Raw genomic sequence first — 23,401 nt, 5'->3', positions numbered from 1 at the left:
AACTAAACCTACAGCAGTACATCTTTCTGCATCGTAAGTGCTCATAAACCCCAGCCCCGACCTCTAGCGCTCACTCTAGCCTGTCCTGTGGTGCCTGGCCCCCTTCTTCTCTTCGTTTGTCACTCTGCCTCTTGGTGAATTCTTTCAAACCTTGCGCACCATCTGGAGCCTCCCAACCTAACACCATCTGCTCCAAATTACGCTCAGGGAAGTTCCTTACCTTTCCCTTTGGCTAAGTTTCTGTTGTATCCAACAGGACTGAAGTATTCAAAGACAAACACAGCTATGGCTGAGACGATGAGCAGCATGACAAACATCATCACCCAGACGGAGGCGCTGAACGGTTCTGTAGAGAGGCAGGAGAGGAACAGAAAGAGGCAGTTAGCTCTTCCTCACCTCCAGCAGGAAGCCCAGATATCCATTTGCAAGCTCACCAAGAAGCCTGATCTCATTCAAATCTGATCATTCAAAAGAAGCTAGCCACTTTTTTTTTTGTAATTCAAACCATTCGGTATTCTACAAAATACTTGAGGTAATTTATAAGACTGCACATAATGTGATAAAAATAGAAACGTATATATGACATTTTATAAATCAGGTCAAGGAGAATAGAAACCAAGAAATGATCCAATGAAGGGAGAGTTGGAATGCAAATAAACAGGCCACAGGACCCTATGTAATTTTAGAACCATCCAGAAAACTAGTGCCCAAAACGGTGGGGGGAAGGGAAGACTGGACGTAAATAGCCATAAGGTATCTGCAAATTGGCATGATTCTGACTTTTAGTTTCCTCTCTATTTTCACATACTGGTAGAATGATGTGTGACAATTCCAGAAATAAAGGGAGAATGATAACTTGTTATAAAGGATCATGAAAGTCACAGGATTGATGAGATACTGGAAGGATATTATCTCCCACATTGTGCTGTGGAGATGAGATCTCTATAGTTTTCAAATCATACCGAGGTGACAGCAGGCTTAAATGCAATTGCAAGTCATTTGAGGATATTATGTTTACATGACGATTCAATGAAAAACCATCACTTAAAGAGGAGAAGCAATGAGCTGGGAGCGAGTGGTTCATGCCTGTAAATACTGGCTACTGAGGAGGCTGAGATCTGAGAGTGTTGGTTGGAAATCAGTCTGGACAAACAAATCCAAGAGATTTTTTTTATCAGAAAAAAAAAAGCCAAAAGTGGTAGAGTGGCCCAAGTGGTAGAGTGTCAGCTTTGAACAAAAAGCCAAGTGAAAGAGTAAAACCCTGAGTTCAACCTCACAATTGGCAGGAAAAGAAAAAAAAGAGTAGAGGCAACGAAAGGCTAGATGAATGGAGGGTTACTCCCCCCACACCTGACTTTTGCCAGGTCATTTCCAGGTAACCTGGGCAGTAGGCGGGTGCCTTAGAAGGCAGGGCCAAATCTGAAGCTCGAAATCTTACATCACTTTAGAAAGGTAAAAGATACTGTGTAAAATAAATTAGCATTTCTACTTAACCTGATTGGGGATATGAAAATGAACTGATTGAAGTCATTTTATCCATTTAAGATATAGATTTGTTAGAAAAATCAACAGAGATTAAAATGTTAAAAATGAATACGCTTTGCCTGATTGCATGACTGGGAAAAAAGTGCCCGTGGACACCCACAAATTTGAACCTCTTTTCCTCACAAGTAAATGTTTCCTCAGTTTAAAATCTAGTAAGTGCAATCATGCCTCTCGAGTGGTAGACATTTTATTATTTTTAAATTTTTTTTTACAAAGATAATGAAGACCCATCATCATCATCATAAAGAACTAAGCTGACTGTAGTCACCTTCTGGTTAGACTCTATGACCAAGTGACACAGGTAGAGGTCATCATGAATTCCATTATTATGTATTAGTATATAATATATTACACTATATAACATATTCCATTATTATATGTTAATAACAAGGAACTGATGTGCCCGACGCTTTCATGACACTGGATAATCTGAAAACTGGAACAAATTCTTTGCAATGTAATTTTGATGGTGCAACTGTGTTAAAAGGCAACAGGTAACAGCACAACTGGTTTGACTAAATACGAGGTGAGCGCTAAGAAATCGATGGGACTGGAACTGAAATTTATCTTCATTTAGCTTGAGTAATAAGCAGTATTATGTGCCTGCAATCACTTCAATTTGGTAATGAGGTGGAACCAAAAAGGAGGATAAATAGATGAATAATTAAGAGGTTAAAGGTACTTAATATTCAAGAATAGAGATGACAATTCTCCAACTCAGTATGCTAATTCTCCAGGTCAGGTACAGTAATGACACAGTACTTTCTACCAGAGTAGCATTATTGCGATGCTGACAGAAACCGATACCTGTACAGCATTTGGCAGTGTGCCCTGAACACTGTATACACACAATACAGTGAATACAACACCTGTTTGATTCCAGGATCAGAGCCAGAAAGGATGGGAGGGTGCTGTCCAAGGTGCTGAAAAATCAGCCTCGTTTAGTATAAGAACACTCAATGACTGAAAACTTCCATTTCTTGGTAGCCAATCAAGCAGCTGAACTCACACATCACCTCACTCGGAAATGACGTCATTTGTCCCTGGACTTGTAACCACCATGGATCGAAGGATTCTGTTGCAGCCTCTGGGTTTTTGTAGACTATGAATCCATACACATCCCAAAGGGGGGTTGCTTTCACACACCCTTCCCACCCACACCCCAGGAGCGACCCAGAAACATATTTTAAAAATATCTTGAGATTACATCCTCCAGCAGCTTAAAAGATATTCAACATTTATCCATGGAGGAACTTCAATCCAGGAGACTCCGGGTCTGCAATTCTTTGGAATCAAAGAATCCATCCTACTTGGCAAGTCTGAAGAATTAACTGGATGGAAATATCACCAGAGACGTCATCTCTGTCCTTTTTTACACAAAAGCTCAGTGGTGTTACCTGCAAGTACTTCTGATGTGAGTTAATGGAATTTGTGGAGGAGAAAGAATGGGACATAATGAAGGGCAATGCAATCAGGTTTTGAATGTTTTGGCTCGTCCGGATGACTGAGCCAGTGAATGGAAAAACGTAGTCTTGCACAGTTCATTACAACTTTCAAAACCTGCAGATAATGACAGTAAATAAGGGGTACAGAGTCAATCAAATCGGGGCGTAATTTTGTGACTAGGGGAAATATTAAGCTTACTGTGTAAAAACAGCTTTGGAAATACTTTCCTCAAGCTAGAATTTTATTCCATTTTATTTTTAAAGATATACAGCAGAAAGAGTTGGGGAGGGGGATTGCTAAATTTGGCAAGAATCTTGACTTTTTAATGGAAATGTCTATTGATACAGGTAAGATTTGTTTTAAAGTGTAGAGAAACCAAGCTGAGACCAGACTCAACATCAGCAATCCATTTTCATGAGATACTCCAGTACTGGGAATTGAACTTGAGGCCTGGGCACTATCTCTTAGCGTTTTATGCTTAAGGCTAGTAGTATTCTACCACTTGACATACAGCCCTACTTCTGGATTTTTGGTGGTTAATTGGAAATAAAGTCTCTTGGACTTTCCTGCTCAGACTGGCTTCAAACCATAACCTTCAGATCTCAGTCTCCTGAGTAGCTAGAATTATAAGCATAAAGTACCAACACCCAGTTTATGGAGACAATTTATTAGAGAGGGGGAATTTCTTCCCACTTTGTTGCATGCTGTCATTTCTTCTGACCCTTCTTTAACCTCCAGGGCAAATATTCTCTGCCATAGCCTGAGAGGAAATTGAGGAGTAAGGGATGGGGTTAGGAAGACTAATCAACAAGTAAGACTGTGCACACACCACCGATATCTTTGGCTGCCTTCTTCCTGGAGTGATCAGGATCCCTTATTATTATTTTAATATGGATATCTTTGTCCACGTCAGACAAAGGGACCAACGAAACATAATGAGGCATGTATTTGTTAAGCTCTCTATTAATACACTCCAGCACAGATTCCAAGTGCTGAAGCGGTGAGTGCCAAACCAAATCCAGTGAGTGGCAAGGATTTCACCAGCTTAACTGGATTATCAGAAATGAAAATAGTAAATCCACACGCCACCGTGAGTAAGGCAGTATCCCTAAATCCTGTTAGTCAACATTTCACTCAAGAGGACGAAGCACAGAAAGACTCACTGGAGGCTGACATTACACCGGAAAGGAGGCAGTGGAAGGGCCAGGCGTGGGTCTAGGGTTGGTGACCCACAAATTGCTTCTAAGTTTGCAATCTCCTTTACTCATGTTTTTTTATCTTTGGGGGAAAAAATGTAGGCGACATAGTTGCGCTTAACGAAACTGTTTTCCTAATCTTGTTCTGTTTTCTTGTGGAGATGAAGTTTTTTTCTTTAGCTTCCCCAAATGTGGGACCAACCCATCCACATGGGAATTCCACAGGAAGCTATCTGACCTTCACGGTGTCCGGCAAGATAACCACTCAAAAATAATTTAAATAACCAAACCATTGATGTACTTGAACTCTGGGCCTGGGCACTGTCCTGAGATTTGTTTTGTTCAAGGCAAGCACTCTGCCACTAGTCACAGCGCCACTTCCTGCTTTTTTGAGTAGATTTTTGGAGATAAAGAGTCTCCCAGAGTTTCCTGCCCAGGCTGGCTTGAACCGCAATCCTCAGCCTCCTCTGAGTAGCTAGGAATACAGGTGTGAGCCATCAGTGCAGGGCTGATACACCAATTTTAAAGAAAAAAAGATTAGGAGTCTTGGCCATATTCATGAAGTTTCTTATACTTGAGACTGTTTACCTAATGTACACACAGCTACAGTGCTGAAGAAAACCAGGAGATAGAAAATATAATTCTACCTTGATTTAGGGGGAAAAAACTTTAATGTAAACACATAAATTTATAAGAAGGTTAAAAGGAGAGTCAATAACATTTCTTGCCTTACAAACTATTTGGTGCGAAAGATAGCCAACATCTAAAATATGATCCCATTAATTTTAAATCAGTGCACATTCTTCGGACTACTTGTGTTTTGTTGATCAGAGTACTGGCATAAATCACTGTACAACCTGTACGATCATCATTATTCTCCCTCTTCCCTCTAGTGCACAAATGACTGTCATTCCAGAGTAGGATGAAAGATAGGTGTGTGGATGCTGAATAAGGGTTTATAGACTGATTTAAATTAACTGTGGACAGACAGGTTTATTTGTTTTGTAAATGTTTTCAAGGCTCTGAGCAATATCTCTATTAATGCACATCCCACAGGGCTAAGATTAGTCTCCGAACATGGGGTGGGATTTTTCAGCAGGAAAATTTCCAAGTGAAAGATGGGAATAGAGAGAGAGACGGGAGGGAAATGGATTGGAACAAGATGCCGGTACTGATGGGATGAATGTACTGGAAAATATTGGATGTTGTCACACAGAACTGATAAGGTCGAGTCTGATTCCTAATCTCTGAGCAAATGAGACAGAGCACCTATGATCCCTCATGGGAAAGCCATCCACACCAGGCTGGTCACACACCTAGAAAAGCCGACGGTGACACGGTGCCATTGCTCCTCGAAACCATGACGCTGATTCCCGTCTCCACGAAAGGGACGGAGAAGTCCACCACTTCTGAACGTTCCTCATTGATGGTGAGCGAACCCACGGCCATGACTGCTCGCTGATACACCACCTGGAGATGAGGTGAGGAGGGGTGGTAAAAAAAAAAAGAACAGTGCCTCTACTTACCCTTCCCAGCATCCCTGGGGACCAAGGCCCTCTGTTGGACCAGGAGCCTGTGGGACAGAATGGTCACTTACTTCCCCAATCATTCCATTCCACACATTGTTCACTTTCTTGCCATGCTTCCCATTGGTCACCAGGTAGAGGTCATAGGTGAACTTCACGGTCCTGGACAGCTTCTTCAGGATGTCGATGCAGAATCCCTTGCAGCATTTCTTAACGTTCATCCCCTCATTGGTGGAATTGCTGTGAAGAAATTCCAGAGACCACGGCCCGTTAGTACCACAAAGTTCTTGCACGTAGTTAGCTACCTTGCTGTGTTTTCCAACAGGAGGGAAATCAGGGTTCATCAAGGAGAAGCGGCCTTTCCAAGGACACACAGTGAGTAATGGGGACGGGGGAAGTGTTCTTAACTACAGTAGTTCCCATGAAAGCAGCTAATTTTCACTGAGCAATTACTATTGACGAGGCACTCTGAATGCTGTGTGAATGGTCAGAATCACCTCCAGGATGTTTCTCTGAAGTAGATGCCCTTTGCATCCCTGTTTGAAAACTCTTATATTGTTTTCCCAAGGTTTATAATACCCAGAACCTCTATAGACCAGAGTTTAGTCATCTGATCTGAACCAAATCACAAAAAAAAACTTCTTGGCAAATGGAGAGAGGAGAATGTGAGAGTCTCAAGTGGCCCAGGGTTTTATTTCATCTTACATTTACAAAGTCTTAAAAGCAAAGGGACGTGAGGGCACCTGGAAAATTCCTAGGAGTTGGGAAACCTGTGTTTTACTTATGCCTGAGGCTGTGAACTTGACTTTATTTGACAAAGCTACCTGTCAAGTAAGAGTTCGTTCATAACATTTTCCGTAAATATCTGCATGGCATGAAATATAAAAGGTGACATTTTTGAAGGGCAATGTCCTTGATCAGGTTTTGGGGGGGAAAAAAAACTCTAGTAAAATAAAGACTGCATCGCCACCTTAGAGGTGAACCTACAATCTACCACATTCCTTTTTAGGACAGACATCCTGTTTATTCCCTAGGCCAAGATGCATGTGAAGAACATCTATGCAAACCCTAAATATCTTCAAAAATGAAGAAAATGTCAAACCTCCCAAACCAAGTAGGAAAAAAGTATGTGCACAGCTTATCTACAGAGGCAGTGCGTGAGCATTCACCATGCATGGGGAAATCCTGTGGTCCCGGTTCCCAGTGTTGCTGGGCTCACAGGCATGTGTCACCTCACTCTGTTTCTCTCTATGGAGATGGGGGTCTCACAGACGTTTCTGGTTGGACCCTCCCCCTGAAGCATGATTCTCCCATCTCAGCCTCCTACCTAGCTTGGATAGGTTTCACTGCATATAGTTATGACTTGACTAGCAAGGGGGGAAGCGTGTGTCACCAACATTTCTGCTTGTGCTGGTCTTGGATCACAATCCTTCTGATTTTTAGCCTCCCAAGTAGCTAGGATTACAGGCCTCAGTCACCAGCACCTGTCTGACACTTTTGAATGTTTTCCTGCATCTCAATCACTGTGTTCATCAAGCATTACCCACTCCTCTTGTCCCCGCTTCTACTCCACTATCCTGCTTCTGTTGGACAGAGCCATAAAGGAGATATCACTGTAAACCTAGAGGCTGGGTGACCTGCTCTGACCCTCCACTCTCAAGCTTATGGATGGATGGATGGTGGGAAGCCACATCTGCATGGATTTACATATATTTGCATACAGCTATTAGTAGGCTCAATGCTGTGAAGTCCTAGGAAGCGGGTACTAATTTGACGGGGCGGATGGAGTCAGGCTGCTTTGGCGTGGTGTTCTCTTGAACTTGGTGCTGTGGCAATGGCCTGGTGAAACGGAAACCCCCAGCCAAAGTGAACTTGACGCAAACCCAATGTTTGCTACTTCTGAAAGGGTGTTAGCCTTGAGCCCCACCCATAGAATGAAGTCTCCACGACTTTATCAACCAACTAGACCAGGAGGAAGTGTCTGCACTGCCTCATTCTACCTGGCAGAAAATGAATATGTGTCCTCAAGACTCCACTTCTTAGGAGAAGTGGAGACCAAAGGGAATCTCAGGAAGGCATCACCAAACACCAAAGGCAACTACTTGACCGGCAGAGATCCCTTCACAACCCTTAGGCCCTCTTGAAGACTTTATGCTGAGTTCCCTAACCCGAGTCAATGCTGGGATTAGTGCCTCCTAGTCGTTTTCTATTGATCTCAAGTAAATCAAAAACTCTGATCTCACATACACAGGAGACCTCTCACATTCCCACAGAGAAAGAGGGCAGCGGGAGGGAGGGAAGACTGTGAGCTACCACCTCCACACAGGAGCCAAGAACTTGAACTTAGACACGTTAGGGTGTTTACAGTCTTCAACAGACAAGTCTATTCTTTTAAAGATAGTGATTCATTTGAGATCGTTGAGACTCAGGACTTTCTAATGGTTTTCAGCTCCAAGGCTGTTGAATCTGGAGATTGTTAATTGCTTTTTATTGATTTTATCGAAATAAAAAATCTCCTCTTGGCTGGCCCTAGTGAGAGGGTTTCACAGGTATCGAAGAGGTCTCCTCTGGAGGCTGTCCCCTGTCCTGCGCCAGCCGGACACTCTGTTTTCTTTATTCAATCCACTCCTGCTCAAAGAACACCCACTCAAATCCTAGCCTCCTCTAACAACTCTCCCATTTGTTTTTCTTCTCCATGACCCTTCCAGCTCATCCCTTCTGGTAGGTGACTGCTTTGTTTTTCCAACTTGCTAAGCTCTTTCTTTCCCCAGGGCCTTTGCACCTGCTGTCTCCTCTTTGTGGCTGGCTCCTCTCCCAGAGCTTTGCATGTCGGGCTCCTTTTCTTTTATGTATCCCTTGCAGCCTCAGTTGTGTGAGCAGCTGTATCCCACAGACCTCATTTTGCTCTGCTATTGCATCTCAAGTTGTTGTACAGTGGTGTCCAGCGTGTGGCTCTAATCCCTGTCTTTTGTCTTTTCTGCTCTCTCCTCTGTCTTTCCTTAGACCAAGGACTATATCCAACACTTGAACTGCTTACCCTATGGTTAGGCATTTATTTACTCATGTCTAGTCACAATTCTATTTACAATGATTGCTATGTCATTTAGCTACGAGAATTCGGCAACTGCTGTAACATGGGGTGCATGCATGTTCCTGCTTTGGCATGCCCCCCTTTATCCCTGGGTTAGGGGGACATTTACCAAAGACAACGGGAGCCCTGGGGAGGAAAGGGCCTACTTATAAGGGCATATTTATTTTTCATATCTACACTGAGTTTCAACCCCAAAGAGGCTAACTTTAATGGCTTTGTTCATCAAATTGTCTTTGAACCCAATGTGTCTTCATAACAGCATTTAGCAATTATGGTTTTTGTTGTTGTTGTGGGGGTTGTTGCTGGTCGTGGGGCTTGAACTCTGGGCTTGGGCACTGTCTGTGCGCTCTTCACTCAAGGTGAGCACTCTACCGCTTGAGCCACAGCACCACTTTCAGTTTTCTAATGGTTTATTGGAGATAAGAGTCTCATGGAGTTTCCTGCCCAGGCTGGCTTTGAACCATGATTCTCAGATCTCAGTCTCCTGAGTAGCTAGGATTACAAGTGTGATCCACTGGCGCCCGGTGCAATCATGTATTTTTAAGAACACATGATTTTAAAATACCCTGATTCTAAGCACTGAGATCTGGGGATTTGCATCTTGGATAGAAATAACTGAGGTTGGAGTCACACTGGGAGCAGGGGAAAAGAAAGTTTCTGCTCATTGTGTAGTCATTCCACAACGCTTTGTGTATCATGCTATGTAATTAAAACTATTTTAGGCAGTTTCAGCTTGCAGGACCAATGTTCGAATCCTACCTCTTCTGATTATTCTCCGGGTGGCTTTGAACATGTTTCTTCACCTTCTATAACTCTGCGTAATTAATTTGCTATTGACGAGACTATTCACCTCATATGCCAGTGGAATGAAATAAAATGCAAGCTCAGTCCATTCCAGGCATTTGTTGGTATTTTTGTAAGACAAACGATAAAAAAAAAAAACAGGTGCAAGGTTGGGGCTGGAGAAGACCAACTTAGATGCCCACTGTGGAGGGAAGCAGAGCTTGCCCAACCTGGGGCCGCATGGCTAAGCCGAAGGGTCAAGTTAGAACTGGCCAGGTGGAAGGAACTAATAATCAGAAAACACCCAGAAGAGTGAGATCTCCATCCCACAGTAAGCCTCTGTATTTGGGAGACCCCCACATCGGACCCGTGTTTGTAGAGGGAAGGTCAAGTCACAGGCACATGGGCATGCCCGTGACCCCAAAGGGTTTTATGCCGTGCTTTCAATCACAACGTCAGCTCTTCATTCAAACATAGCCAAAGGGGGAATGGCACGGGCGCGGTGGCGCTGGCCGTGGTTGGCCTGGGAAGCCATTAAGCCTCCGGGTTCCACCCTGACCCCCTCCAGGGGGTGGCTGCCATGAATGGACACCACACTTTTTTGGTTGTTGTTTTAGAAGAAGTGTTGATCTGGGAAATAGAAAGGGGAGAGAGAGAAGAAAGAGCATGCTGGGGAAGGGAGAGTGAATGGGCCAGTCAGAAAAGTGGAGAAGAAATAATCATGGAGGACAAACTCATGGGGAGCGTTGTTGGTAATGCCTGAGCTTCCAGGTCAGCTGGACTAGAGATGGAGTCCGACCTCCTCCATTGTTCATCCATGGGCGCTGTTGAACAGCCTCCTTCATTTCTCTATAACTGTTTTTTTTTAAAAAGTCAATTTGCCATAGGCAAAACCTCTCACCTCTCATTGCTAGTAGAATTAAATAAATGCAACCTCGGTGGACCTCCAAGCACTTAAGGCTTTTGATCTATTGTGTTATTAGAATAGGGTATGTTCGCTATTACACACCACGATTGAATTCTAAGTCCCGATACCCGCAGCGACACAAGCTGTCCACATTCGGGCCACAGCCTCCCGGGCACTCACTTGATTTTGACAAACTTCCGGCAGGGCACGGTGTTCCTCACACAGGTCTCGGTGAGCGGGTCTATGTCTTCCACGATGACGAAGGGGGCCTCCTCCAGGGTGACGATGCTCAGGTGGTTGTCGTCCGGCTCGCAGTCTGAGAAGGACTTGTACCTCGGCCACACGGCATGCCTCAGGCTCAGGGTCTGGTTTTCCCACTTTCCCACCTGCACCAGAAGCACAAAAACACACCTGTGCTCACTGGCGAAGCTGACTCCTAGAAGGGTGTCGCCACGCCCCATAGGCGGCCCAAAAAGGAGATTCCCCACGGGTCATCTGGGCTGTCCTGTCATATTTCTCTGCAGAGGTGTCCACGCGGGTGCCAAGAAAACACGAACAAGAGGGAACAGAGTCATGGACACCTCCTGTGCCCCCCCTCAACTAACGAAACACGCGTGTCTGAGCAGTGATGGATGTCCTAGCAGCTCTCTGGGTAGCACCAGGGATCTGCTTCTCAGAGTTCAGGGCCATGAGTGTCATCACCAGTGCATGGCCATACAGAGCTGTGGGTTCGAACACCTGTCTCTGTTGCTTATTAGTTATTCAGCTCCAAGCTTTGGATTCCTCATCTGTCACGTGAACACCGGTCCACCTGCTTCCTAAGATGTCCTGGGAACTGACCGAGAAAGCACGGGGCTTGGAGCAGAGGACTGAACACATGCTTTTCCTTCAAGTACAGAGAGAAGAAAATGGCAAGGAGGAAGACGAAGAGGGGCCTTGAAAAAGAGGAGAGGGGAGAGGAAGGCAGCATGAGATGAAGAGGACGAGAGAGGAAAAAATGCAGTCAAGAATCCCATATAAATCCTGCAGGACTAACAAGACTGAGGGCAGGGGTGGGCTGAGGACTGGGTGGGAAGGGTGCCAGGGGCGATATTGATCGGGATGCGTTGTAGTCTCAAGTTGCTCTGTGAGGCCATTTAAAGGCAATAATTCTTTTAAAATTTAAGAGAGCAAAACAGAGTAGGTGATGGTGGGAAAAGGCAAGTGCAGGCGGCAGAGTGGGTGACAGAACTAGTACCTTCGCTTCCACTCCCCCCCCCCAGATTATGGTTCCTTTAAGTTGCAAATGGAGGTGAATTTCTATTCATCTGCACCCAGTAGAGACGCGGCTGCTTAGTGTGCACCAGGACCTGTCAAAATAGAATCGATTGCATTTCCTCCGAGCAGCGGCAGCCAGCATCTTAGCGAAATCAAATTGAAGGCTGTATGTTTTGAACTTTAATTTTATTTGACAGTTTATTGGCACTATTCACCTCGGCGCTGGGAACATGCTGCCCCCGCCATGCACTTTCTCCTGCTCCCTCCTGCAGGATCGCCTGACACCACAGGTCAGCGCTTTATTTGTCAGAAAAACCTCAAGGAAAACACCTCCTCTGGAAAGCTAAGTGCAGGTGCAGGCTTGTCGGTGCTGACGTTGGTCCGCTCACCTCTCCCCCGGCAAGCGTCAGTGTCACCAGAAATGAATCGCAGGCCCTTAAAGAGAATTCAGTCATGAAGGGCAGCAGGGGCTGATGGGTAAGGGAAAGAATAGAACCCATGCACCTTGAAATTACCTCATCATTTGCACTGGAAAAAAGAAAAAGAAAAACAACCTATTTGCTGGCTGTGAAGAAACATCCCATGTGGCTAATTACAGAAGTGTCTGGCTTTGGCAATATTGTCCCTTTTAAAATAGGAAGATCCGCAGGGCAATCTGGTGACATACACACGCCGTTTTCCCAGACTTTGATGGGGAGTACAAGCCTAGAGACTTCTGGGCCCTCGAAATTCTCATTCACTCCATGTGGATTTATTGAACCCCTACTATGTCCTGAGATTGGTGATGGATGAATCAGAACCCCATCTGGAGCTACCAGTCAGCTGCTGGACAACGACTTAGTCAATCATACAAATTTGAGAATCGATTATTTAAAACAAAGAGAGAGAGAGAGATGAATATACATTTTCCTTTGGGAACATGTTGTACAAGCACCTTTCTTTTCTATTTAACTTGGAAAACTCAAGCACAGCCTTTCAGCGAGGCCAGGTGGAGGGCAGAGGATAGAAGAATTCGCTTTTGAAGTCAAACAGAAAACGACGTGCTATACTGGTTCTGCCCATTAGCTGTGCCATCTTGGGAAGTTACTTCACCTCTCCGAACTTCACTTTCTCCAACTGTGAAGTAGAGATGGCGAGGCCAGGCCGTTGGGGTCTGGAGCGAGTCCCAAATGTGTACAAGGCATAAAGCACAAAACCTAGGTTGGCCCATGACAAAACACCATGGCTGCTCTTATTCTTCTGTTGTTAGCACGGAAGGTGGAGCCCACACATAACTGTAACTGTAAAGTAGTTCTTCTTGCTTTCCCTGGTGATCTATAACACCGGAACATTGGAGATCCCATAATTATAACAAGGTGAGTTGGAGCACATCATATAGCTAGGGAATGGATAAATATTATCATTGAGTCTAATCCCCCCTCAGTCCTCCAGGGTCAGGATTATAGTCCCAGCTTCTGGCTCAGGGAACTGGAATGCATAGAAGTTATATGTCTTACATCCCACACACTGAGACCAGAATTATATACCCTCGGGCTGTCATCATGAGGCTATTAGCATCATTGATTCAACCTTTATTAAGCTTCTCCATGGGAGACGTGATAGATTTCTGTAGCAGAAACTCTGATTGAGATGGTGGAGCGGCTATGACATTCACTTTTTTTTTTTTAATGACATAGTTACTGCTGTAACATTCGCTTGGGCTTTGACCTCTCCATTAAAGTCTGAGTCCCCCGAGAGAGAGACCGGGCGGGGGGGGGAGGGTGTGACTGTGTGGGACTCTGTGGGACTCTGTGACCTCTCAGGTCTTCAGAGCTGATGTCCTATGTGAAGTACAAGGGTAGAAAGCTGGAAGAGGGGTGAGGGCAGCACCCCTCCTTCATTCTGGATAGGTGAGAGTGGCCGTGGATCTGGGGAGAAGGGAGAGTAAAGAGCAGCCGGACGGCGTGCTTGTCTCTGAAGAGGTGGCGGACGGTTCTGAGAACCATGATGGCACCCGAAGCGGAGCTGCCCTCAAAGCTGACCCTTCCTCTTTCTGCCAAGAGAACCATGACTTTCCCCCTTCTGATTTGGTGACATCCTGCCCATGACGTTTTGGACCATGGTGACACAAGGCCAACGGTTCACGCTTACTGGGGAAGAGTGCTGAGTGGACTTGGTGCATTCCACAACCTGCTCTTCAGAGCAGCTCTAGAGGAAGGTACCTGTAACTCTGCTTGGTGCTTGATGGGAAAACTGAGACTGAAGGAGGTTAATCATCGTGTGCTGGCCATGTTATAGGAGCCATACAGGTATCCAAACTCAATCTGTACAGAACTAGAGCACAAGTTAGTCACAGCCCTCTCTTGGAAATATGCTTCCCTCAGATTGTTAAAGGTGCCCACCTCACCGGGTTATAAGGATTGTATGTGATGGTGAAAATGACGGCCAGGTGGTAATGGTTCATGCCTATAATCCTAGCTACTCAGGAGGCTGAGATCTGAAGATTGTGGTTCAAAGCCAGCCCCAGCAGAAAAGTCTCTGAGACTCTTGTCTCCAATTAACTACCAGAAAAGCTGGAGGTAAAGCTGTGGCTCAAGGAGTAGAGTACTAGTTTGGGGAATTTGTCCACATAGCTGGAAAGTGAAAGGATTGGAATTTGCACTCAGACCTCAAGAAATGCAAGTAGAGACTTTTGCTGAGAAAGGAAGACCAACTTCATAATGCAAAAACCGGACAAAACCGCCTCAGCTAGACGGTCATAGTCAAGATCAACTTTGTAAGCCATTTTGATGGTACGTACTCTTAAAATGGTATGCGGACAATGGTGAGGTGAACTCATTCTAAGAATAATACCAGAAAAATGTCAAGTTTGGGGCATTCTAGAAGACATCTGTCTGTATTGCTCAAAACTGTCAAGGTCATCAAAAACCCAGCAAGTTTAAGAAACTGTAGTCGATAAGGAGGTACCTTAATTATATGATACATAGTGTCTTGAATCAGAGGTCATGATAGCACAGAAAAAGAATAAAATTAAGAAAATCTCAATAAACCTAATAGTATTTTGAGCGTGCATCAACAGTGCATCATCTGGTGCAGTGATTGCCACAGATGCTCCAGTCTTATGTCAGATGCTAGTGTTATCAGAGACACGGGGTGTGAGGTTGATGGGAAGATACTGAACTCTGCAGTAACAATAAAACTATTCTGAACCAAAAGGCTTTTTTAACTTTTTTAAAAATCCAAATTTATGGGAGGGGGGGAAGGAGACAGAGAATGGGAAAGTGACATAGTTACCAGGAATCTGAACTCTGGCCCATTACCCAGCTCCAAATCCTAGCTGTCTCTGCTTAATACTATGCCACCCAACTAAAGTACTTGGTGCCGCTTTGCCTTTGTTTTATAGGCTGCTGATTGATAATGGTACAACCTGCTGGATGCTGAGAGTACTTAGATAGTTATAACTAGAGACAAAAAATGAGGCACATAGAGGAATGTCTGGTGCTTTTTTGTCCTTATTTAAATTAAGAGAGGGCACAGCTTTAACTGTGGATTTCATCTTATCTCATGTTATAACTACACAAAAGCATCAGCTGGATACTAACCTTTTCTGTTTGTCCTGCCCACCATCTCATTTTTTTTCCTGTTAGAGCATACTGATTTTCCCTAGGAGAGATGCCTTATGTGGTATATGAGTTCACTGAATCCTCCAGCCACAGTGATTGGTCCAGGCATATGCCTATTACCTATGGCGAGCCAATGAGTGGTTTTACTGGGACTTTTGCTGAGACTATTAGGATTACAGTGGTGATGATGGAGAAAGCTATCAGAGAGTGCACACCGAGCTGAGAAATAGAGATGAGAGCAATTAAGTGATAGTATTGTTTGAGCTCTTACAAGACAAGGTAGCACACACCTGAGCAGCACCTGCCACTGTTCTTAACACCATTCTGATCCTTATAAACTACTTATACACAAGAGAAAGTTAGGGACAGATTGTTCTTCATCTCTATTATGAATTTCTGTACCTAAAACGGTCCCCAACTCACTCAAATAGGCTGTGTGAGAGGAGCAGGGAAAATATCTTTACCTTCAAAATACACTGACTTTTGGTAATAAATCTCTGAGTGTTTTCAGAATATACTGAAGTTTGGGGGACAAAGAAAAATAATTGACCTGTGATGCACGAAAGTGAATTTATTGAAAGAAATGTAAAAAGGTAAAATTAACTTTTTATCTTTTCTTATTAATGCAATTTAAATACAATGCTCTCAGGAAACTAGAAAGCTCTTGAGCTCCTAGAAGGCGCCTTGTGAATGGGCAGTGATTACTTATTGAATTGTTCAGCCAACATTTTCCTCAGAGCAGAGAGAATTTCATCTCTAGAAATTGTATGTGTCAGGTTAATATGTACCCCTTCGTGTCTAGATGAATTCAGAGATTTCCTGCAGGCTGCAAATGGATGGAGGAATGGGAGCTAACAGACCCTTGTTCATCTTTCAAAGGGTGTTTCAAATACGGATTTGATCTTACTTGATCTATTTAGAAAATGCTTACAAGATTCAATTAAAAACAACCTTGTAGCTAAACTTCTGGTCTCCAAAACCAGTTCCAACAAACGTATATCTAAACATTGAATTCATGGGTCCACGCCTGTTCAAGTCCTCCCTTGATTCATGACCCTGGGAGAACTGAACTCTTTACCACTCATGCCCTCTCTTCATTTCAGGTCCAATTAACCTCTCTACTATCCTTCCATTTCTCTGCTCCCCCCTCTCTCTTTCTCTCTCTCTGTCTACCTCTCTCTCCAGCCACATTCTCATAGTAAAACGAACACACTTAGCAATACACATGCACACGCTAGACAAACCTACGCCTCCATACACAAACCTGTACATATAAGTATGAGCCCTCATGTGCCGATATGGTCACACATTTGTACACTCTTAATACACAACACACACACACACACACACACACACACACACACATTCACACACACATGGAGACAAGGAAGATGCTAAGCTATCGTGTATACTTCTCACCAAACAACACCCCCTTTCTCTTACATTACTTTTTCTACCTTGAATTCCTCTCCCATCCCATCCCCATCTACTGAAATTGTACCCATTCTTTGCAGGTCCAGCTCAAGTACCCATTCTCCCAAAGAGCCTGATTCTTCATTTATGAACTCAACGCGATCACACTGGGTGAGGCCGTGGGACCGCCTGATGGACAGACCTGAGGGAGGACCGTCCTTGGCTGGTGGGAGAGAAGTCAGATCCAGTAGTAACAAACCGAGGCGAGCGCTCTGCCGATGGGGAGCGCGGGTGGCGCTGGGTCAGGAGCGCTGCCGGCTCTGTGTGGGAATCGCGAGACACTTCCTCGAGGAAGCGACTCCCACGTGAGAGCCAGGGCGGGAGAGTCTGTGTGCATCCTGTGAAGGGTTTCCTTGTCGGTGGAGGACAGACGAGGGTAGAGGGCTGTGGGGGAGGGAGCTTGCTGAAAATAAGAAGACTGACTCCTCTGATTGGAAAAGTGTTGTAGAACACTTTCTCCTGAAGAAGTGCAGAGAAAAGGGCAGTGGCCAAAAGATCCTGAAGGCAGACGGTAGACTCTGGATGACAGAGCCAGCGGCCAGTCTGGCATCTGCTCGTGACAGCTCAAAGTGGGAGAATCAATAGAACTCAGCCAGTTGCAGCGGGGAAAAGGTGGAGGCCTAGTCTGCCTTGAAGGAAAGCCAGTCGTCCATAGCCACGAGACCCACGCACTGGGTAGATTGCTTACCCACCACCCTTCGCTGCTCAAATTCGTATTTGCGGAACAGAACCCAATTCTGACCACTGCACACCAACAATGTTTACTTAGAACAAAGTTAAAAGAGGAGAGTTGCCTGTTTATACCTGCTCCTCTCCTTAGAGACAGGACAATAGAGATCGCACAATTTGAGAGAGAGAGAGAGAGAGAGAGAGAGAGGCAGGCACAGTTTATTAAAAGCGACAGTGGAAGGTGAGTTCTGGCCGCCTGTGTTCTTGGCTGACTGGGCCCCATGAGCTCACGGCATGATTTCATCACTGAAGGGGAAAAGGCCTTTAAAACAAACACTTCACGTGTGCAAAACATCAGACAGCATTTCACTCTGGGTAATAAGCTGTGATTTACTTCCAAGCTGGAGAAAATATGAGTAATTAACTCTTCAGGAAGATCAAGTTAAGGAGGAAAAACAAAGCAAAACAGGAGGCCAATTTCTTTCCACTTGAAAGGTAAAGTCGTCCAAAGGATGTGAGATAAATGGCCATGAAGGAAAGTCAGAATGATTTAATGTCCATATTTAGCATAAGTAGCATCATAGATTAGCATCACTTCCAGGCTTCGGCAGGAACACCTGACGCTGATGACGGGTTTACACACGAGTCATTCTGTGGCTGTGGCTGGAGTTGCTACTTTGTGTCCATAACACATTGGAATCTGATTGATCTGGAAACTACAACACAGTTGTTGGAGCCACTGCCAAGGCTGGATCTCAAGCTGGGATGTGCTGTGGCAAGAGCATTTTGAAGTCGAATTCCTTAGTTTAGTTGTACTATTCTTAAGTAGTTGTACAAAGGGACTTCAGTGCTACGCGTCAGCTTGTGGGTACCATGCATCTCGATCAGTGTCTCCTCCTTCATCGTTCTCCTCTACCTCACTCCCAACCTGACCCTCATGGCTGTCGTCTTGGACAGCTAGTACACCAAAACTCAGTGTCACCTTGAATTCAGCTTCCCTATGTTGGCATATGCAAACAAACATCTGCAAAAGAGCGGCTGCTGAGAACTGGGTGCAGGCTAAACCGACCTTGTCTTCAGTTCCGTGGCAGAGGATATCTAAGGACAGTTTTCAGGCACTGATGTAAAAGTGGACTTCCTCGTCACTAAGTGCACCGTCTTAAATGCAAGGATGGAGAACGGTGGGATTAGGGAACTTTCACATGAGAAGAACCCCCCCCCCCGGGGGGACTGGTGAGGAATGCAGGGGTGGGAGGCTCTCAAGTAGGAGGATTACAGTCCCAAGCCAGCTGGGGGGAAAAGTGAAAAACTCTATCTGAAAAATAAATGGAAAAGCAGAAGGATGACGGGGATAGCTCAAGTGACAAGCACCTGCCTAGCAAGCGCAAGGCCCTAACTACAACCTCCCGTGCTGCTAAGCAAGAAGAGGAGGAGGATGAGAAAAGAGGAGAAGGGAGAGGGAGGACACTGAGCCTCTGGAGTGTTGGAATCGGTAGGTCTGGCTTGCGGCCTGATATCATCCTGACTTTCCATTCAGCGTCTGCGGTCCTTCTGCTCTGGGTGGTCTAAGGATCCCATTTTGAGAAGCACCAGGCGGCGGGGTGGGGGGAGGGGGGGTTATACCTCTGGTTCCAAGGCAGGATGAAATGCAGCCAAAACAAAACAAAAAGATGGAACTCTTTCTTCCTAGGTTACTTACGTAACCAGTAGCAATTGCCAACAGATCCAAAATGAGTTTAATCAGCTATTAGAGCCTTAATTAAATTCCTCTCAGTTGAAATTTCAGAATTGCCTAATTGTTACAAAGCTCACATTGGAGCAGTTGATTTTTCTCCTCCTCTAATAACTACTGTCAGGATCACCTAATACCATTCTGTATAACAACCTCAAGGATCTCAAGACCCAGCACGGATCTGGTCATGTACAGAGATGTGTTTCGATCTTTCACATTGCCATGATGAACCCAAATGTATGTATCCATCCATCCTCCCCGTAACGCTCAGTGAACAAGAAAACAGCTTTAACGCTTGTTCACCTTTTAAACTGAAATCTGAAAGTGAAAAGTCTTGGGAACCAAGAGCCTCCATTTTCCTCAGGAGTTCACATACAATCTCCAGTCCTAGTCCCTGGGCATAGATGGGAAGTCCTATTTCTTTGGTTTGCTTTTAAATCTCGGTGTACTCTTAAAAAGTGATATGCTCTGCTAATTAGCTAGGCAGTTAATAGCGTTTTTCTTCCTCCTCTTAGAATTCACCTCAGAATGATATAACATCAGAGACTTGAAAAAATCAAAAGGATTTCTTTCTCATAATCACTAATTAATTTTCCCCACATTCTCCTGGGAGTCCTTCCCTGGGTAAATGCTGTCTCAGCCAGCCCTCCACGGGCTGTGATAACAATTACTGAATAGTTAATAAGTATAGTCACTGGAGTGTATTGAGGTCTCATGATCACCCCAACAAGTATTTTCTCCTTTCACCCTCACAGTCCAGCAAGGAAAAAAAAAAAGATGCTCTTATCCTTATTTCACAGCCTGAGAAACTTGGATCTGGGAACTGAGCTTGGGATGTGGGACCTGAGAGCAGGGGGTCATTACAGCTGCCTAATTTCCCCCTAGATGGGCATCGCATTTGCTGTGGGAAATTTCGAGGCAAATATGAACGATTTCCTTTGCCAAGGGAATGAATATTCCGTGGATTAATTGGCTAGGTGGTCATCAGCATCTGGCAGTGGCCTGTGTGGTGGTCTGGGAGTTGGAAAATCTCAGTTCCGGCTCCCCTAGTGCTCAGCCTCCCTCCTGTCGAGAAGAATGTTTTCTTTTCCTTGAATAGTACAGGAAGAGAGGAGCCAGCAGCCTGAGGTGGTCTTGCAGTTTGCTTTCATGCATGCCAGTTTGATTTCCTCGGTTTTCCCATGAGTTGACTCTTCTGGGGAACCTGAATTGTAGCATGGAAAATGCTTCCCACAGGAGAGTTCTCAATGAGCCCCGCTCTGCAGCCAAGGGGTTGAATGCCACCCACCACAAACACTGACCTCCAAAAGGCGATTTGAATCCTGGGTCAGGAGGGAAGGAAGCAAAGGCTCCCAATGTGAACTGTGCGATGACTGAGGAATGTCCTGAAGGCTCTAACAGCTGATTAGACTTAGGAGGGAGGATTCCATCTTCCCTTTGAATCCTCAGATGCCGTCAAGATAACCCAATTTTCCTCCCGTTGCTGCATCTGGGATCACTCAAATCCAAACCTACCCTTGGTTGGGCTCCTTTAGAGGCATGCTATATAAGAAAGAAAAAGGAAACAGATGCCATCTTGATGTGGAGAAAGCAAGGAACAGACACTGGACTCGGGGCTGGAACAAACCAAAGACCTAAACATCAAGTGAGAACCTGGCCTGGAGTCAGCCCACCAATTACGACAATGGTGATAACTCTTACTATTCTTAGCACCCTTCACAAAGACTGTTTAGAAACCCAGTGAAGGTTTCCTTTTGACCTTCTAGTGTACTTTTTCTGGGTAAATTTCAAAGATCAGTGTAGCTTCCAATGGTGAAATAAATGAAATGCCATTTGCAATCTGGCAAAGCAAATAACTCTTTGGGGGGTAGTATATTTACCTAGACGGTATTTAGCTGCTCTGTGCCCTTGGCGGAGTTGCCAGCGAATTAGAAACTGGTCAAGAGAGACATGTCCTGATCCTGAAATGATGGCTGAGAGGACTTTGATTTTGTGTGTGTGTGATCATCAATTAATTCCTCCAGCCTAAAAATCCCGAGGCAAGCATCAATAGAGGTATGACTCCTCTTATTGCTTGGCAACTGTGGTGGGTTTTTTTTTTAATGAAAACTTTTAAAAAATGATAAAATTAGGGTCTTAGCATGTAACCGTTTATAAAAGGAGATGTGTTCCAGGTAATCGAATTGCAGGCCAAGGAAGCAGGAGGCTTTGAGCCTCTAACCTGACTGGAGATGTCTAAGAGGCCACACGCTGATGGATTTCCTCACTCAGCATTATGTAAAAAAGCCAATTGCATTTGGATCTTGGCCCTGAACATTCAAAGTTAACCTCATTGACAGTGTCTGCAGTTTTAAAAATAAGGTTATAGGACCTGGGGGTATCGATCAGTTGAAAAGCACCTCATCCCCTCGCCAGTGAAAAGTTACTGGGTTGTGAATGTTGAAGCGTTTGGAACTCAGCAGCTGGTCTCTGAAGGGCATCTGTGCTTCTGTATCTGGGGCAAAATAATAAATTTACATCTTTGAGATAAGACATTTTCTTCCTTGTAAATGAAAGGGCAAGCCAGGGACCGGTGCCTGAGGCCCTGGTAGTGCATTACAGGGCCCAGTAGTGCATTACAGGGATGCTCACCGAAGCCCAGCACCGGGGTGAACTCTGACACTGGGATGAGAGTCGTGCTGATCAGAATTTCAATTCTCTTTAGATAAGATGGTATTTTGACAATTACTTTTCTTTGGCTCGGCTCTGGCCCCAAACTACTTTGCTCCAGGCTTGTCTGAGCCCTAAAGTATTCCAAGCAAGAGGATCCTTTGAAATACTAAAGCCAACAGAAGATTTAATGAGTGAGGGAAGTATAATCAGCTTAACCACAGCTTTGCTCACTGTTAAAAACATGATTATTGGGAGACTGTGGGCCCAAGGGGGATCCCCCCTGGGATGGGACAGATAACACCTGCTCTTTCAGAAAAGGGAGCCTTGGTAACCCGTGAGTGTCAGATCCAAAATCTCCCACACCAATTATCCTTATTTCAGACATGGAACACCAAATCCAGTCCTGCAGAGCTCCTGGGAGGAATGAGAACCATGGAGACCAACCAAGCAGTTACTCAGCACTGCATTGTCTACTAAGTCACCCTAGCAAACTGAGCAGCTGAAAGGAACCTACACCTGGAGTCAGAAGCCCCAAGTTCAAGTTCAGGAATGATGGTTATGAGCTGTGTCACATCTGTGAAACCAAAACTTTCCAGATCGACACAAGTCATGGCCTAAGACAGAATTCCAAGATTTCTGATTACTCTGTTACAAACGATAAGCAAAGCTACTCTCTAGACTCTCAGTCATTTGGGGTCGGATGATTCACTGGTTCATTTATTCAGCAAACGCTTAGTGCATCCCAGGTGCCAATTCTAAGAGTGGCAGTACAGCAGTGAATGAAGTCTGCAAAAACAAAACAAAAAAAACCCCTGAGGATCAGATGATTTTGTACATATAAACCCATGAGGCCAACCTGGGCTTATCATTTTTTAAATAGTTGAAAGATAGAAAAAAATATAACATTCTGACTGGAACACAGCCGGGTTTATTTTCTTACCTCTCCTCTACCTTGTTTTTGTACTAAAATGGCAGCCGTTAGCAATTGCCATGGATACTGTATGGCCCACAAAGCCGAAACTATTGAGTAAGCCAGTCCTTGGCACAGGAAGTTCTCCAACCCCCTTGAAATAGATGCACGGTGCCTCAGAAGAGAGGACAGATCTGACAGATAAGGAAGATGTTAGGAAAGGTGTCAATCAAGTGGAGTGGTAGAGGCTACAAAAGAGTTGGAAATCAGAGTGGTGAGAAAAGACTTGCACGGTGAGAGAAGTGTGGACGACAGCTTCGAAGTGAACATGTAACACGTCCCATGCTTGTGAACCAGGAATGTATCCATACCAATGAACCGCATGTATTCAATACAGAGGTGGGGGCGGGGGAGGAGGAAAAGCCATAAAGACAGTTGTTGAACCACAAGGATGGAGGCCCATGGATAGTGGACTAAAATCTGGAAATGCACATTGGAATCTGGTTGTATTTCAATTCAAATCTGCAACTGGCCTTTGAGTCCCTTAATGAATGACTTCAATCCTGGGGATAATATGGGCCTAGTTTATCCGCATACTGCTGCCATTTATTG

The 23,401-nt window shown here is 44.8% G+C and overlaps 1 protein-coding gene across 2 annotated transcripts in view; it reads right to left on the bottom strand.

Annotated features, from left to right (window-relative positions):
- Grin2a (glutamate receptor, ionotropic, N-methyl D-aspartate 2A) overlaps positions 1-23,401 on the bottom strand; it is a 280,661-nt gene that overhangs the window by 58,863 nt on the left and 198,397 nt on the right. For both annotated transcript variants that reach the window (XM_013011440.1, XM_013011441.1), the window contains 4 exons: positions 10,675-10,880; positions 5,785-5,953; positions 5,504-5,657; positions 221-346 (listed from right to left, as the gene is read on the bottom strand). In XM_013011440.1, the coding sequence (XP_012866894.1) occupies positions 221-346; positions 5,504-5,657; positions 5,785-5,953; positions 10,675-10,880 (655 nt within the window). The remainder of the gene's footprint in view (positions 1-220; positions 347-5,503; positions 5,658-5,784; positions 5,954-10,674; positions 10,881-23,401) is intronic.

The sequence above is a fragment of the Dipodomys ordii genome, unplaced genomic scaffold (assembly GCF_000151885.1).
Source record: "Dipodomys ordii isolate 6190 unplaced genomic scaffold, Dord_2.0 Scaffold14, whole genome shotgun sequence".
NCBI lineage: Eukaryota > Metazoa > Chordata > Mammalia > Rodentia > Heteromyidae > Dipodomys > Dipodomys ordii.
Note: the sequence above shows the minus strand (reverse complement) of the source record. Positions and strands in the feature narration are given on the sequence as shown.